Genomic DNA, 16,788 nt, shown 5'->3' with positions numbered 1-16,788 from the left:
GCAGTGTGTGTGGAAACACGTAAGGAGCATTCCTGATGATCTGGGGAAATTTGAGGAAACGATAATTAAATTGAAATCTGAAGAATGAATAGAAGATAGCTAGAAAGAGGAGAAATAATTCTTTTTAGTTCTTTTCTAATCAAAAGTCTATGGAGTTCCCGTCGTAGCCGCAGTGGTTAACAAATCCGACTAGGAACCATGAGGTTGCAGGTTTGGTCCCTGGCCTTGCTCAGTGGGTTAAGGATCCGGCGTTACCGTGAGCTGCGGTGTAGGTTGCAGATGCAGCTGGCTCAGATCCCGCGTTGTTGTGGCTCTGGCGTGGGCCAGCAGCTACAGCTCCGATTAGACCCCTAGCCTGGGAACCTCCATATGCCATGGGAGCGGCCCTAGTAAAGACAAAAATACAAAAAGACAAAAAAAAAAAAAAAAAAAAAAGTCTAGTTCACAATCTAGCAGCATCACCATCACCTGGGAACATGTTAGAAATGCAGATGATTTGTGTGCCCATTGAAGTTTGAGAGTCCATGTTGTGGACATTTGGAACCCATCTGAGAAGTGGACAGATGACGTCCAGCATTAGAGAACAGGAGGAGCAGTGATGCAGTGGATGATGGAGAGGACGCAAGAGTCAGCTCATGTAGGATTTATAGATGCTCCCCATGTGTATGTAAGAACATGTGTGTGAGGACTTGGGGGAGAGATTGTTATTCACAGTGGATTGAGAAGCCACTGATAAGGTTTATGAGGAAGAATGACACGATCAGATTTGCTTTAAGATAGCACAGTCCTCGTTGTTGTGACTTCTCAGTTGCATTTAGTACAGTTAATCCTTGCTCTTCCTTAAACACTTTTATCCCTTGGCCTTTGGGACTGCACTCCCTCTTGGTTCTATTCCTGCCAAACTTGCTATGTTTTCTTAGTCTCCCTTGCTGGTGTCTCATCATCTCTTGACTTTGAAACATTGGACTGCCCAAAGCTTATCCTTGTTTCCTTCTCTCCCTATACTTTCAGGCTGATTGTAACCAGGACCAGGGCTTTAAATATTATCTATAAATATTATCTATAGGATGATAACTATCACTTACTAAAATCATTGATTAAGGACTTTCATTGTCCTTATGAATAACTAAAAACTGGAAACACCTTAAGTGCCCATCATTGGAAGACTTTTTATTGTGCATCCAGTGATGGGGGCATATATTAAAATTGCACTAAAGAATAAGGTAGATCTCTGTCTGCTGAAAGGAGGTAGAACTAAGTATATAAACAGATATGTGATTCTATACAAACAATTTTTTTCATGGAAAAAAATGCAGCACATTGTTAACTGTGAGCCTTCTGTTTTCCTTGTAGATTGTACACCACATTGATAAAAGGTGAAACTCTACTTTGTCTTATTTTTTATTTGTAGTGTATATTTGCCCTTTCTTGTATTTTTATTTTTCCTAATGGTGTCCCTTGTAGATTGGATACTATGGAATATTTTTTAAGCTGGCGAGAAATTAATCTTCTTAGAGTAGTTTGGAAAACCCCGTATTCATTTATTGTTGTATCAGATGTACTTGTTATTATTCTTATCACCTTATTTTGTGGTCTCTTTTTTTCTTCTTTGCTATTTTCTATAATCTCTTCTTTTGTCAACATTTGTCTGTTTTTTGTTAGTCGATATCCAGTATCTAATGTTCTGTCTCAAATCCGAAGTTTAAATCTTACTTTATTTGCATGTATTTCTTCTCTACTCCTAGATGCTTATAGTATTTAAATTTTGCCTTCAGTTAAATAATTTCACTAGCATATGTTTGGGAGTGGATTGTTTTCTAATTACTTTTTCCTGGTATATGGAGAGCCTTTTTGATACACAAATATAGCTCTTTAGTTTAGGGCTTCTGTTTTATTTTGAGTAGTATTTCCATTCTGTTTATTTGGCACATTTCTTCAGGAATATCAGTTAGCCGTATGTTGGATCTTCACTGTTTATCCTCTGCATTTATCATTTCCTTGCCTACATTCATCTCCCAAACCTGTGTTCCATATCAATAATTGCATTTTCTGAGATATAACTTAAAAAATTCATCCTCATTACCATTTTTAATATCAGTAGGGCATTTTTCTTATTGTTTCTTAATTCCATAAGACTTTTTAGAAAAATCCAAGTCTTTTGTCTTATGTGAACTTTTACCTCTTTCATGAAAGCATTAAAAAAATTTCTTTCACAGTACAAAGCAGATCCTTTCTAAAATATTTTTTGATTTCTATAATGAATCTTTCTGAAAAGAATGTTCTTCATATAATTTTAAAAATTTCTCTCTTATACTTTGCAAACTTTCTTCATAGAACTCATGTTGGATTCTTCTGTGTACTCATCTTTGAATGAAGATAGGTCATTTGTGGCTGCCCTAAGCTAATACCAGATAGATTTACTTGGAGGCATTAGAATACTCCTTTCAGATCTTAAGTAAGAGAACCAGAAGATGAGGTTTATATTACTATTCAGTCATTCAGAATCCTGGAAGGTGTTGAGTGTGGGAGGGGATGGGACCTGAAAATTTTCTCTCTGTGATTTTTCTCTGTGATTGTTAAAACTTTTTTACTAGAAGCCAGCTTTTTCCTATTGAGTTTTCTATGTGGTAAGGATTATTCTAGGTTTATTCTTCTGTGCATGCACATATATTGCATATACATAGATTTTACAGAAATGGTATTAAAGATGTTTTGACAGCTTATATTCCTTTGAGAATTTTTATTTTAATACTGAAGATCAGCACATAATTATTTTGACTTGTCTTTACTACTTATTGTGGCTTACAATCAACCACATAAGATGTCCTTCCAGGAGTTCCTGTTGTGCCTCAGTAGTTAATGAATCCGACTAGGAACCATGAGGTTTTGGGTTCGATCCCTGGCCTTGTTCAGTGGGTTAAGGATCCAGCGTTGCTGTGAGCTGTGGTTTAGGTCGCAGACGTGGCTCAGATCTGGCATTGCTGTGGCTCTGGCGTAGGCCAGCAGCTACAGCTCCGATTAGACCCCTAGCCTGGGAACCTCCAAATGTCACAGGAGCGGCCCTAGAAAAGGCAAAAAGACCAAAAAAAAAAAAAAAAAAAAGATGTCCTTCCATTTAGAAAGATTTTATCTGAACCCTCCCCACCCCAAATAGGGTGGCAATATTTGAATAGAAAACCAGAAAATTATCCAATAGAAAATGTTTTGAGGTGCATTTATTGCATAATTCACTATTAACAACTCTATGCCATAGATAAAATCATCCTATTTCCCAAATAAAGAAAATGCAGTTGAAAGATTAAATGACTAAACTGGGATTCAGACCAAGGTCTCTGATTCTGTGATTTCCATTATATCCCACTGTTCTGTGAACTTGTAAAAAATCCCTCTTACTTTCTTCTCCATATGTTTTACTTTGAATACCCATTCTCCTTGTGTTTTCAGGTCCAATCCTGATATAAGATAGGAAGAATCATATTTTACTCACCTTTGATGTTTTGTATTTGGTGTTTTGTGACATAGTTTTGGAAGCAGGGTTTCTGCTCATTAGGGTGGGGGTTCTAGCTTGAATTCCTTGTTCTCTCTTAATCCTGTTTTGGAGTCTTAGGCCAGGGCTTGGTCCTTGCTAACTGAGGGAGACTTCCTTGATGTTATTTGCTTAGGAAAAGCCTTCACTGAATATTGCTTTATGTCTGTGTTCCCCATCACTGTTGCCCCCTGCTAGACCTTACTGATGCTACTTGCAGTGCGCTACCACCTGTGGTCTGTAGCTCTGCATTTGGAATGTTGTGTTTCATCTTTTCTACATTTCCTTCCAGGGTGGGCATCTGGGCCTCACTTTCCCCCACCTGCATCATCTGCCATTTGTTAATGGTCAGGTCTAAACCTGGCTCTGGCCACACCTCCACTCCTTATTTGGCCCTGTTCTTTACTACATAATCCAGACAATGACCCAAGATATTATAACAAAGAGTTTAAGACTTCATCCTGGTTTGAGGTCTAGCTGGTGATATGTGTGGCGGAAGCATGTATATCAGAGCTGTAAAAGATCTTACCCTTCTCCTAGCCTAACCAGCTCATATTATGGGTGAGAAAACAGAGGCAAGATTTTGCACCCCAAATCACATTTGGTGGCAGGGTTCAAATTAGAACCAGCAGTAACCTCAATTAGATTTTTATTATGTTCAAATTTCAATAAAATATCCACAATACCTAAGTAAGGCTTAAGCATATTTAAAAAAATACAGATTGGGCTGACAAATTTATTTTAGTATGCATGATCAATATTTGATATTAGGTTAGTGTATTTTTGCTTTTGTATGGAAACACCAAAAAAAAAAAAGAAAGAAATTATTTGGAAATTTGATTTCATCACTGCTGATAGGTGAAGGCTAGAATTTTTTTTTAAAGCAAAGCAGTATCATTCCACCAGATGTCACTGTTTGCATGTAGCAGTGATTATAAATAAAACTCCCCCCTCCCTAATCATGTTTTGTGAGAAAAAAATTCTATGTAGTTGCACTTTTAATCTTTTCCAGATGTATTTTTTTTGAGACTATATTCTCTGAATTTTTAAAACTTTTGAAAGTATTCATTACTTCTGCTGTAGATTTTAAAGAGTTTATAAAGAAAATTATTTGTAGATTAGCATCTTCAAGAAGACGAATTCCTAAATTATTTTCTAGACCTAGGAGTTTGCTTTTCAAACAACATTCTTTTAATTAAGTTACTGTTGTCTAAATTGTGGATTATGACCCAAGAAGTCAATTTCATTGTTTGCTACAAGCACTTAAAGGAATGTCTGAGATAGACATCATTGCTTATTGCATGTAATACTTTGACAAAGCTTTCGTGCATGGACATTCTTTTTTTTTTTTTTTAAACAAAAGAAGTATAATCCAGCCAAAAAAAAAGTATATAAACATGAAATTCAGATAAGGCATATTACAAATAACATAGAAGTACAATAAGAAAAGCAGCTGTAAGATGCAATACATTTTTGTTTTCACTGTCAGATTGAAAAAAATTCCTTAGATTGATGATACCCAGTGTTGTTCGGGATTTTGAGAAAAGGCCATTCTCATACTTTGCTGGTGGGAAAGCAAGTTAGTACAGCCTGGTCTGAAGGGCAGTTTGTCAGTATCTTTCAACATTTAAAATGAGTTTACCAGAGTTCCCCTTGTGGCTCAGCAGATTAAGAACCTAACATAGTGTCTGTGAGGATGTACGTTCGGTCCCTGGCCTAGCTCAGTGGGTTAAGGATCTGGTGTTGCTGAAAGCTGTGGCTCAGATCCGTTGTTGCGGTGGCTGTGGCCTAGGCCCAAAGCTGCAGTTCCAATTCAACCTCTAGCCCAGGAACTTCCAAATGCTGCAGATGTAGTCTTTTTTTTTTTTTTTCCCAAAATTTTATTTTTATTTTTTTTTTACAGAATAAAATACATACATTTAAACACAGTTACATTCACACAGATTATTATATCATGGATCTTAAGAAACAGATTAAATGACTCCCTCTGGAGAAGTGGAATGGAAAATATGCTGAGACAAAAAGGAAATTTATTCTATACTTTATCCCATTTTGTATGGCTTTCATCCTTATTATTTAGTAGTATCTATTACATTTCAATTTTTAACTATTAGCATTATATTACAATTGTTATATTACACAACTAAAATTTACAAAGAAAGCCTTATATACCATTAAATATTTTATATAGCGTAATAAAAAGAATAACTGTTAAGATTAACAAAAATAATATATGCTCTGAAAATAAGTATAAAATGCATAAATTGGTTAAAATACAGTGTAACTATATAAATATGTCCTCACAATTTGTTACATCTTATTGATTCTTCAATATAGGCATTACACCATTCTAGGTGACGTGATAAACAAGACATTATAGACCTTACATTGTACCATGGAGAGAAATGGTTATTAATAATACAGTTGTAGAACTGTATTATTTAATTGTACAGTTGCATTATTTAATTATAATTATCATAAATTCTGTGATGGAGAGGAAATCAGAATCAGATCTAAGAAGACTTCAGCATTCCAAGAATGATGTCAAATGACCCCCTTCATAGTGGATTATGCACTTACTTACTGTGAGATATATTTCTTCTCCAGAGATTCTTTGTTTGTGTATCAGTTGTAGATTTTTGGTTTGCAGTTATTCTGCAGTTTTGATATGAGTCTATATGTATATGAGATTGTTTTAAGTTGTTCTCTTAATTGCAAGTTCATCTCCAGTGTCCTGTATTTGTACCCACCTCTTCTCATGATTTCTGATTCTGGTGGTATAATTGTGCATGAATATCTTTACTGTATATATGCCTTTACTGGTGAGCCTTGTCATTTGTGGAATTTTTGTTTCCTGTTGCTGTCTTTTCTTTTCTGCCTAGAGACGTTCCTTTAGTATTTGTTGTAAGGCTGGTTTAGTGTTGCTGAATTCTCTTAGCTTTTGCTTATCTGTGAAGCTTTTGATTTCCCCTTCAAATCTGAAGGAGAGCCTTGCTGGGTAGAGTAATCTTGGTTGGAGGTTTTTTCCTTTCATCCCGTTGAGTATATCATGCCACTCCCTTCTGGCCTGCAGAGTTTCTGCTGAAAAATCTTTGGATAATCTTATTGGAGTTCCCTTGTATGTTACTTGTTTCTTTTCCCTAGCTGCTTTCAGGATTTTCTCTTTGTCTTTAATTTTGGTCAGTTTGATTAATATGGGTCTCGGGGTGTTCCTCCTTGGGTTTACTTTATATGGTACTCGTTTTGCTTCCTGGATTTGAGTGAATGGGTCCTTTCCCATGTTAGGGAAGTTTTTGGCTGTTATCTCTTGGAATATTTTTTCTGTCCCCTTCTCTCTCTCTTCTCCTTCTGGCACCCCTGTAATATGGATGTTGGTGCGTTTCACATTATCCCAGAGTTCTCTGAGACTCTCTTCGTTTCTTTTCAGTCTTTTTTCTCTTTTCTGTTCCGCATCTGTAATTTCCACTAATCTGTCCTTTACCTCGCTTATTTGTTCTTCTGCCTCCTGTATTCTGCTGTTGGCTGCTTCTAGTGAGTTTTTTATTTCAGTTATTGTTTTTGTGCATGGACATTCTTAAAGTGTCCGGGAACACATCGTCTTTGAGTTGCATAAAAATGACCATGAGCTTTATCCTATGAAGTCTCCCCCATGTTTTCTACCACAAAGAGCACAATAAATTTTTAAGAAAGGGATAACTAAGATGTGATGGGGGAACTTCTCAGTTATAGTCATGCTGTAAAGGGGAGAGGGTTGCTGGAGGGAGAACCCTTCTCCACGCTTCACAGAGTGGAGCTCACAGTCAATTTTATGTAGCTCACACAAGGCCTGTGAGGAGATTTTTAAGTATGTTCACTGCCTAGAGCAGATGTTCTCTAAACTTCTTTGACACAACCTATAATAAGAAAAGCATTCTATGTCTCTGGCCCCAAGGGAGACCAGTGATGACTGGAGAGGAGGTTTAACTCACTTTGACAGAGGTGCTTGTCTTCCTCATTCAGTCCACTCAATGATAATAACAAAAGTGATTGTAACATCAACCACTTACTATTTTTTTTTTACTTTGTGCAAATATATATATGTATCTATATATATATATGTGTGTGCATATATATATGAATATATATGTGTGGGCCACACCCACAGCATGTGGAAGTTCCCAGGTTAGGGGTTGAATCAGAGGTATAGCTGCTAACCTATACCACAGCCACAGCAACGAGGGATCTAAGCTGCATCTGTGACCCACACCATAGCTCATGGCACCACTGGATCCCCAACCCACTGAGTAATGTCAGGGATTGAACCCGCATCCTCATGGATACTAGTTGGGTTTGTTACCACTGAGCCACAACAGGAACTCCCATGTATATCATTTCTAAGTATTAGACCCGAAGGGCCCAATCACTGTTGCTTTTCATAGATGAGGAAACTGAGACTTTAAAAAAGTGAGTTATCCAACACAACATATCAAAGTGGCCAAACTGGGGCTTAAATCTGGGTTTTTAATCTCATTCTGAAGCTAGCTCTTCTCACTATAGTGGTGTCCTTTAGTGCTTCCCCTGAAGAAAAGGACCACCTGGAGTGTTTATCAGTTCTTTGGGCTCTATCCGAAATCAAATAACTAGAATCTCCAGAGGAGGTATATGGGAAGCTATAGATTTGGCAAGCATCCCAGGACATTCTAACAATCAGGCTCTTTTAAGAAAAGAGCATCTTCATCGTGCATCAGAATCAACTGTAGGGCTGGTTAAAACGCAGACAGCTGGGTGCCATCCTCAGAGCTTCTGCTTCAGTGTGTGTGTGATGGGGCTCAAGAATTTTCATTTCTAGCAAATTCCTATTGATGTTAAGGGTGCTGGTTAGGCAAACACTTTGAGAACCAGTGCAAGTACATCCTGCCACCCATGGTTTTCAGTTTCTCAGAACAGGTTGTGGGCTGGCTTTGGCTGTGGGATTCTTCAAGGTCAGTATTTAACAATACTTATTCAGTATCCACAATATTCACAGTCAAGGAGACAGAAAATGACTAAGAATCACTCCTCCCTCCTCCCCAACCAGCCTGTAATCTACTGTGGAAAAAATAGTGAATAAAATATAGTATATTCTGTAATAAGGTTGCAGATTAAATGCACCAGGGAAACTAGGGAGGCAAAGATGACATTTCTGGGCAGAAGGACATTTGTAAAGGTCTCCTGGAAGAGTAGAGATCTGAAAATCTTATTTTCAATGTTTTTATAGCCACACTGCATTGTAGTTGGGTTTGCCTGTCTCCCATATTGCCCCTATAGTATCTCAGCACCTAGAGCACCTTTTTTTTTTTTTTTTTAACAGTGCATATAGGTTGGGCCAGGTGTTGGGGAGAGAAGTAGGACTGGTAAAGTAGGTGGTGCCCAGACTCTGGAGGGACTCCTGCCTGCAAAGCTCAGGAGCTTGGGTTTTATACTGCATGTATAGTTATTAACGTATTTGAAAGGGGGTAACTGAAAACAACTCTGGCAGAGGTATACTGCATGGAACAGAAGAGGGAAAGTCTGGAGGTGGGGAACAGAAAAGATGTTACCATAGGACTCAGTTGAGAGAAAATGCAGTGGAAGGGAGAGACACCCTGGACAGAGCAGGACCAGGACTAGTGATTACTGTTGGCAGTGAGGTAGAGGTTGGAGATGAAGAGATTTTCATCTGAACCACTGAGATGGTGGTGGACTCCAAAGGGGAGAACTCTAGGAAAGATTTGTTCTTTTCTCTGGACATAAATAAAAAAAGGAAGCAGGGGAAATCTTGACAAAAGTTTTACAGTAAGTAATTCATCTTTGTGGTATAGGAACAATTGCTAACATTGGCTAGCCTTTCCGCTAAGGTCCCAAATTCATGTCTGCCAGCGCTATGCACTCTAAAATGTCTCTTCACTTCATTGACTTTCCCTCAAACCAGCCAGAATTTCCATTTCTTTGGTGTACATTTGGAATGTGAAAAGATAAGATGTGAATAATTTTGACTTTGTTTTTGGCTTAGGGCCAGAAAAAAATATAGCAGTGCCTCAAGGTCACTTTTTAAGTTACCCCTCTCCTCCCTGGTCTTAGACATACTTTACTGATCTTGATGTACGTACTTTCTTGGCTCACTATTCTAGACAACAGAATACCCTGTTCTTTTGTTTTTCTTGCATATATCAGTCAGGATTCATTTGCAGAAAACAGAAATATTTTTTAGCTATTTTAAGCATAAATGGATTTAGTAATGAGAATATGATGCTTTTAAAATCAATGGAGGGAGTTCCCATTGTGGCTTAGCAGTAATGAGTCTGACTAGTATCCATGAGGATGAGATTTTGATCCCTGGCCTTGCTCAGTGGGTTAAGCATCTGGAGTTGCCGTGAGCTGTGGTGTAGGTCGCAGATGCGACTAGAAGCCTGTGTTGCTGTGGCTGTGGTGTAGGCCAGCAGCTACAGCTCCGATTGGACCCCTAGCCTGGGAACTTCCATATGCTGTGGGTGCAGCCCTAAAAAATAACTAAGTAACTTATTAACTAAAATAAAATAAAAAATCAAATCAAATCAATGGAAAGTTTGGACGAATGGGCTCTAGGCAGGGTGGGCTTTTCAGAGATGATTCACATAGCATGTTTAACTGGTTGCTGAGGCTGCTGCTCCTTCTGGCGCAGTCAGGAAGGTGGGAAATCCAAAGGTCAACATTGGCAACATACCACCTTAGCTGAGATTCAGAGTTCATGTGGCTTATACTGTCACAGCTTTTGATCCTGGAACCACACTATGTCTGTGTGAAATGCTGACTGGCCAAAAAAACCCCCCCCAAAAAAACAAAACTACCCACGAAAGAGGTAACTGCAGCCCTGCCACAGAAGAACTCAACATTACCATGACTACTTGCCCGCAGGAACATTAGAACCTTCTTCCTTCCAAGTTGTATGTGGGTGTATCTGTTAGTAGATCCTAAATCACACCTGGGACACTGGCTGCAAGAGAGTCTTCACCTCTCCATCCCCAGCAGTTCAGGAAAGTGTGTTAAAAGGATGATGGATTGGGTGTTGAAGGATAGTCTACTATATTCACTGTGCTGAGACTTGAACTTTAATTGCATTGAATTCAAATGTTTGACTGCATGAGATAGGAGGCTTTTGTCCAGCTACCTACTTTGGCAAAGCCCTATCTTCTCCAACCTAGCTTGGGTGGGTATTGTTAAGTCAGTTTGGTATATATGAGCTTTGTCTTCAGTTTGGTGGCTCATAAAGAGTCTATTCATATAATGGTATACTAAAAAGTTAGAGGGAATACTGACTCTAAATACTTCCATTTGAAATTGAACAATGGCTATAGTCTGTGTAGTCTACTTTATACTCACTTTATACTTCTTTTACAGTGAGTACTGCAGTACAAAAAATAATGTATTTTCAAGCAGTCTGTAAGTTAGTCATTAATGAGACATCTTCACATCAATTTTTTTCTTGGCCACACCAGCAGCATGTGGAAATTCCCAGGCCAGGGATTGAACCAGCTAGATCTTTAACCTGCTAAGCCACCAGGGAACTCCTTGCCTTCAATTTTTTTTTTTTTTTATGGCCACGCCTGAGCCTTATGGAAGTTCCTGGATTAGGGGTCAAATTGGAGCTGAAGCTGCTGGCTTATGCCACAGCCATAGCAACACTAGATCTGAGCCATATCATCAACCTATACCACAGCTTGTGGCAAGGCTGGATCCTTAATCCACTAAGCGAGGCCAGGGATTGAACCCTCATCCTCACGGACTCTATGTGTGGTTCTTAACCCGCTGAGCCACAACGGGTACTCCTGCCTTTAAATTTTGATTTACCTCATCTCTTTGGTTTAATTAAAGCTTTTGTTGATAAGGTTTAAACCTCCTATATATAATTGTATGCATGTGTAGTTTGTAACCTAGAAGTGAAAACGTGATGCTCTTAATAGTTTTCTGTTCATCCTGGCAAGCTATGAATCAAGAAGAAACGCTTTTTTTTTTTTTTTTTTTTTTAACTTTTTGAGGCCACACCTGTGGCATATGGAAGTTCCTAGACTAGGGGTGAATCAGAGCTGCAGTTGCCGGGCTGTGCCACAGCCACAGCCACAGCAATGCAGAATCCAAGCCCTGTCTGTGACCTGCACTGCAGCTTGGAGTAATATCAGATCCGTAACCCACTGAGCAAGGCCACGGATTGAACCCACATCCTCATGGATACTTGTTGGGCTGGTAACCTGCTGAGCCATGATGGACACTCTAAATAGAGAAACCTTAATGTGAGAAGGCAGTTTTGCCTCAGCCTAAGGAATGAAACCATTTCCTGTGAGCTTGGAGTGGGGAGAAGATTAGGAATCAGAAAGTAGACACCCTCTCTTATAATCAGGTTTTCCTAGGGGGAATTTATTATTCTAATATTACTTTAAAAAGCATCATAGGAGTTCCTGTTGTAGCGCAGTGGTTGACGAATCTGACTAGGAACCATGAGGTTGCGGGTTCGATCCTGGCCTTGCTCAGTGGGTTAAGGATCCAGTGTTGCCATGAGCTGTAGTGTAGGTTGCAGCTCGGATCCTGCGTTGCTGTGGCTCTGGTGTAGGCCAGTGGCTGGGAGCGGCCCAAGAAATGCCAAAAAGAAAGCATCATAGAGGTTATTACTAAAATACATTCAGAAGTAAACAAATTATTTTTTTATTATTATTTTTTTAATTTTTTTGGCCCTTTCTAGGGCCAGAAGCATATGGAGATTCCCAGGCTAGGGGTCTAATCAGAGCCGTAGCCACCAGCCTGCACCAGGGCCATAGCAACTCGGGATGCGAGCCACGTCTGCAACCTACACCACAGCTCACAGCAACGCTGGATTCTTAACCCACTGAGCAAGGCCAGGAATCGAACCCGCAACCTCATGGTTTCTAGTCGGATATGTTAACCACTGTGGCATGATGGGAACTCCAACAAATTATTTTTAAAAATTATTTCCTATTTTGGATTATCAGACTTATGCCCAATATCTGCTTAGTACATATTAAACATCAATGTGGGGAGTTCACTCTTGGCTCCATGGTTTAAGGATCCAACTTGTCACTCCAGTGGATTGGGTCGCTGCTGTGGCGCAGATTCAGTCCCTGGCCTGGGAATTTCCACATGATGTGTGCATGTCCAGAAGAAAAAAAAAAAAACAGCAAAAAAGTCAGTGCGTTTATTTTGGCTGAGATATAAAATGAGAACAAACATCTTTTGCTTTATCAATGACTTAAAAGTTTTATCTGTATTTTTTATTACACTGTAGAATACTGCAAGGAATTCCTTCAGTGGGTGACAATCAAGAACACGTTGGTGTCCTTCCAACAACACCAGGGATACCAGCTGGCTTGGCACCAGGAATTGGACGGAATGCTCACAAACCACATCTGCTTCTATCAGGAGAGGAAGTAAGAACTTCCTTTAATATTAGTTTTCTCTACCTCACAGTTTCTCAACCTTTTTCATTTCAAGACCCTATTAATTTATTTGTTTATTTTTGTCTTTTTTAGGGCCACACCTGTGGCATATGGAGGTTCCCAGGCTAGGGGTTGAATAGGAGCTTTAGCTGCCAGCCTACATCACAACCAGAGCAACTTGGGATCCTAGCTCACGGCAATGCCAGATCTCGGACACTGAGCCAGGCCAGGGATTGAACCTGTGACCTCATGGATTTTAGTCGGGTTCTTTAACCACTGAGCCATGATGGAAACTCCCTCAAGACCCTTTTTACAGTCTTAAAAATTATAGAGAACTTCAATAATTATTTATGTAGGTTATATCTATTGACATTTACAATTGTAGAACTTAAAGCTGAGAAAATGCTAAAATGTTTATTTTTTATTTATTAAAATAATAAATCCATATATGTTAACACACAATGCATTTTTATGAAAATTATATTTTTAAACAAAAAATTACTGTGAAAACTAGGATTGTATATATATATATATATTTTTTTTTTTTGGTCTTTTTTTACCTTTTCTTGGGCCGCTCCCTCGGCATATGGAGGTTCCCAGGCTAGGGGTTTAATCAGAGCTGTAGCCACCGGCCTACACCACAGCCACAGCAACGTGGGATCTGAGCCGCATCTTCGACCTATACCACAGCTCACGGCAATGCCGGATCCTTAACCCACTGAGCAAGGCCAGGGATCAAACCCTCAACCTCATGGTTCCTAGTTGGATTCGTTAACCACTGCACCACAACGGGAACTCCATTTTTTTTTTTTTTTCAAATCTCTTTATTGTCTGGCTTAATAGGTGACAGATGGATTATTATGTCCACTTCTGTATTCAGTTTTGTGGTAGGATGTTTGTTTGAAATATGTGAGGCCAAGTCTGTCCTCATGCAGATGTGTAGTTGGAAAAGGAAAGATTATTTTAATAGCCCTTTAACATAATTATGGATATTTTTCTTTGATAACATGCCAAAACTTTACAAGCGGTAGTTTCATGAAAGTCAGTTGTGAGACTTCCATTTCTGGGGAAGATGCAGTAGGAGCACTTTTTCCTATTCTTCCTTCTTAGAACAAGTAAAAACCTGGGTGTTAACAAACATAGGACAGATCTGAAAGTTGGAGAGACTGAGGCAATAACTAGGAACTTTGTGACCCAAGAACTGGCAGCCTAGCAAGGCAAAATTTTTAGACAATAACTGCTCAACCCTAGCCAAACACCACAGGAAAAATTGTGGCCCTAGTCCTTCCTTCACTTCACCAGCAAAGGCCTAGTAGGAAAACTAGACTTTTATTCCTGCCAGAGTATAAGAAGGCACCATAACACCGCTGCCAGAGTGGTGTTGAAGAAGGCTATGTGGGGCTGGGACTTCATCCTAACAGAGTGGTGATGAGGTTTCCCACCTGTGGTGTCAGTTGAGACCACATGGGGCATCTGGACTTGTGTCCCCACCTTATAGTAATGAGCTCCCTCCCTCCCCACTGTGGTGGTATCCGAAGAGGCCCAGAAAACAGGAGGTTTAAATAAGATCCAGAGTCTCATAACACATTACCCCAAATATCCATATTTTTGATTGAAAATCACTAATCATACCAAGAATGAGGAAAATCTCCAACTAAATATAATAAGATAATCAATAGATGCTGTCACTTAGATCATAGAGGTATTAGAATTATCTGACAATGATTTTAAAGTGGCCATCATAAAAATGCTTCAGTGATATTTATGAACACACTTGAAGCAAATTAAAAATATAGAAAGATTCAGAAAGGAAATAGAAAGTCATAGGAAAGAAGTTGAAGATATTCTAGAAATGAAAAAATATAGTAATTGAAATATAAAAAGCTCGAGAGACAGGCTCAACAGCAGAATGGAGGAGATAGGAAAGAATCAGTGAACTTGACGATAAAACAATAGAATTTATCCAGTAGAGCAACAAAGAGAAATAAACCGAAAAAAAATTAACAGAGACTTGGACTTGTGGAGGTATAATGAAAGATCTAACATTTGTGTTATTACAGTCCTAGAAGGAGAAGAAAAAGAAGAGAAGTGACTGAAAATATATAGGAAGAAATAAGGGCTGGAAACATTCCAAATTTGGTGAAAGGATTTTTTTTTTGGGGGGGGTCTTTTTTAGGGCCACACCCATGGCATATGGAAATTCCCAGGCTAGGGGTTCAGTCAGATATATAGCTGCTGGCCTATGCCACACAGCTACAGCAACCTCCGGGTCTGAGCTGCATCTGTAGCCTACACCACAGCTCATGGCAATGCCAGATCCTTAACCCACTGAGTGAGGCTAGGGATTGAACTGGCGTCCTCATGAATACTAGTCGGGTTTGTTACCGCTGAGCCGTGAAGGGAACTCCTGACAAAAGATTTAAACCTGCATATTCAGGAAGCTGAGCAAACCCCAAGCAGGAAAAATCCAAAGAAATCTGTACCAAGTCACTTAATAGTCAAATTTCTGAAAACTGATAACAAAGAAAAAAATCTTGAAAGGAGCAAGAGAGAAAAAATATATATTGTCTCCAGGAGAAAAACAATTTGAATGGCAGTAGATTTCCCTTCAGAAACTGTGGAGGCCAGAAGTGGCAGAATGTTTTTCCAATGCTGAATGAAAGACAAGAACTGTAAGCTCTGAGCCCTATATCCAGAGAAGATATACTTTGGAAATGAAGGGGAATCAAGACATTTTCAGCTGAAAGGAACCTAAGACTTACCCTAAAAGAAAAGCTAGAGGATGTTCTCTACACAAGAAGAAAATGATAAAAGAAGAAAACTTGGAGTATCTAGAAGGAACAACAACCGTGTAGAGCAAAAAATATGGGTAAATGCAATAGACTTTTCTTTTGAGTTTTCTAAGTTATATCTGTCAGTTGAAGGAAAAATTACTATACTGTTAAATGTATATAGAGGAAGTGTTTAAGACAATTGTATTATATATAAGTGGAGACGAGTAAAGAGACATAAAGGGAGGTAAGGTTTCTACCCATCACTTGAACTGGTAAAATGGAGACATCAGTAGACTTTGATAAGTTATGTTTATGATGTAATACCTAGAGCAAAAGTAGAAAAGCTATATGAAGAGATACACTCAAAAACACCAGAGATAAATAAAAGTAGAATTCCATGTAACAGGAAAGCAGGACACAGAACACAAAGAAATAAAAGAAACCAGAGAGAACAAACAGAAAACAAAAAATGAAATGGCATCTGAAACCTCTAAATCAAATGTGAATGGTATAAAGACACTAATTAAATGACAGAGCTTGCAGAGTAGATTAAAAGACATGACCCAACCACAAGTGGGTCTACAAGAAACTGTCTTCAAATATAATGATTTAGGGAAGTTGAAAGTAAAAAGTGAAAAAAAAGATACAGTATGTAAACATTTATCAAAGAAAAGCAGGAGTGTCTGTATTAATATCAGATAAAGTAGACTTCCCAGCAAAGGTTATCAGAGACAGAGAGGGGTGTTATATTATGATAAAAATGTCAAACTACCAGGAAGACATAGTAGTCTTTTTAAGTTTTTTTTTTAAATTGAAGTATAGTTAGTTTATAATGTTGTGTTAATTTTGCTGTATGATAAAGTGATTCAATTACACACACATATATACATTAAAAAAAATATATTCTTTTTCAGAGTTCCCGCCCTGGCACAGCAGAAGCGAATCTGACTGGCATCCATGAGGATGGAAGTTTGATCCCTGGCTCTCTCAGTGTTAAGGATCCAGCATTGCCATTAGCTACAGTGTAGGTCACAGATGCAGCAAGGATCTGACGTTGCTGTGGCTG

General features: G+C 38.7%; 1 protein-coding gene across 2 annotated transcripts in view; it reads left to right on the top strand.

The window, feature by feature from the left end:
• Window positions 1–16,788, top strand: part of TTC6 (tetratricopeptide repeat domain 6) — a 226,101-nt gene that overhangs the window by 96,890 nt on the left and 112,423 nt on the right. For both annotated transcript variants that reach the window (XM_084968926.1, XM_021099129.2), the window contains exon 7: window positions 12,798–12,939. In XM_084968926.1, coding sequence (XP_084825052.1) covers window positions 12,798–12,939 — 142 coding nt within the window. The remainder of the gene's footprint in view (window positions 1–12,797; window positions 12,940–16,788) is intronic.

Source organism: Sus scrofa, chromosome 7, assembly GCF_054392235.1.
Source record: "Sus scrofa isolate SSC_HxYL_T2T_F1_AM1 chromosome 7, Sscrofa_HxYL_maternal_Yorkshire_Landrace_v2.0, whole genome shotgun sequence".
Lineage (NCBI taxonomy): Eukaryota > Metazoa > Chordata > Mammalia > Artiodactyla > Suidae > Sus > Sus scrofa.
Note: the sequence above shows the minus strand (reverse complement) of the source record. Positions and strands in the feature narration are given on the sequence as shown.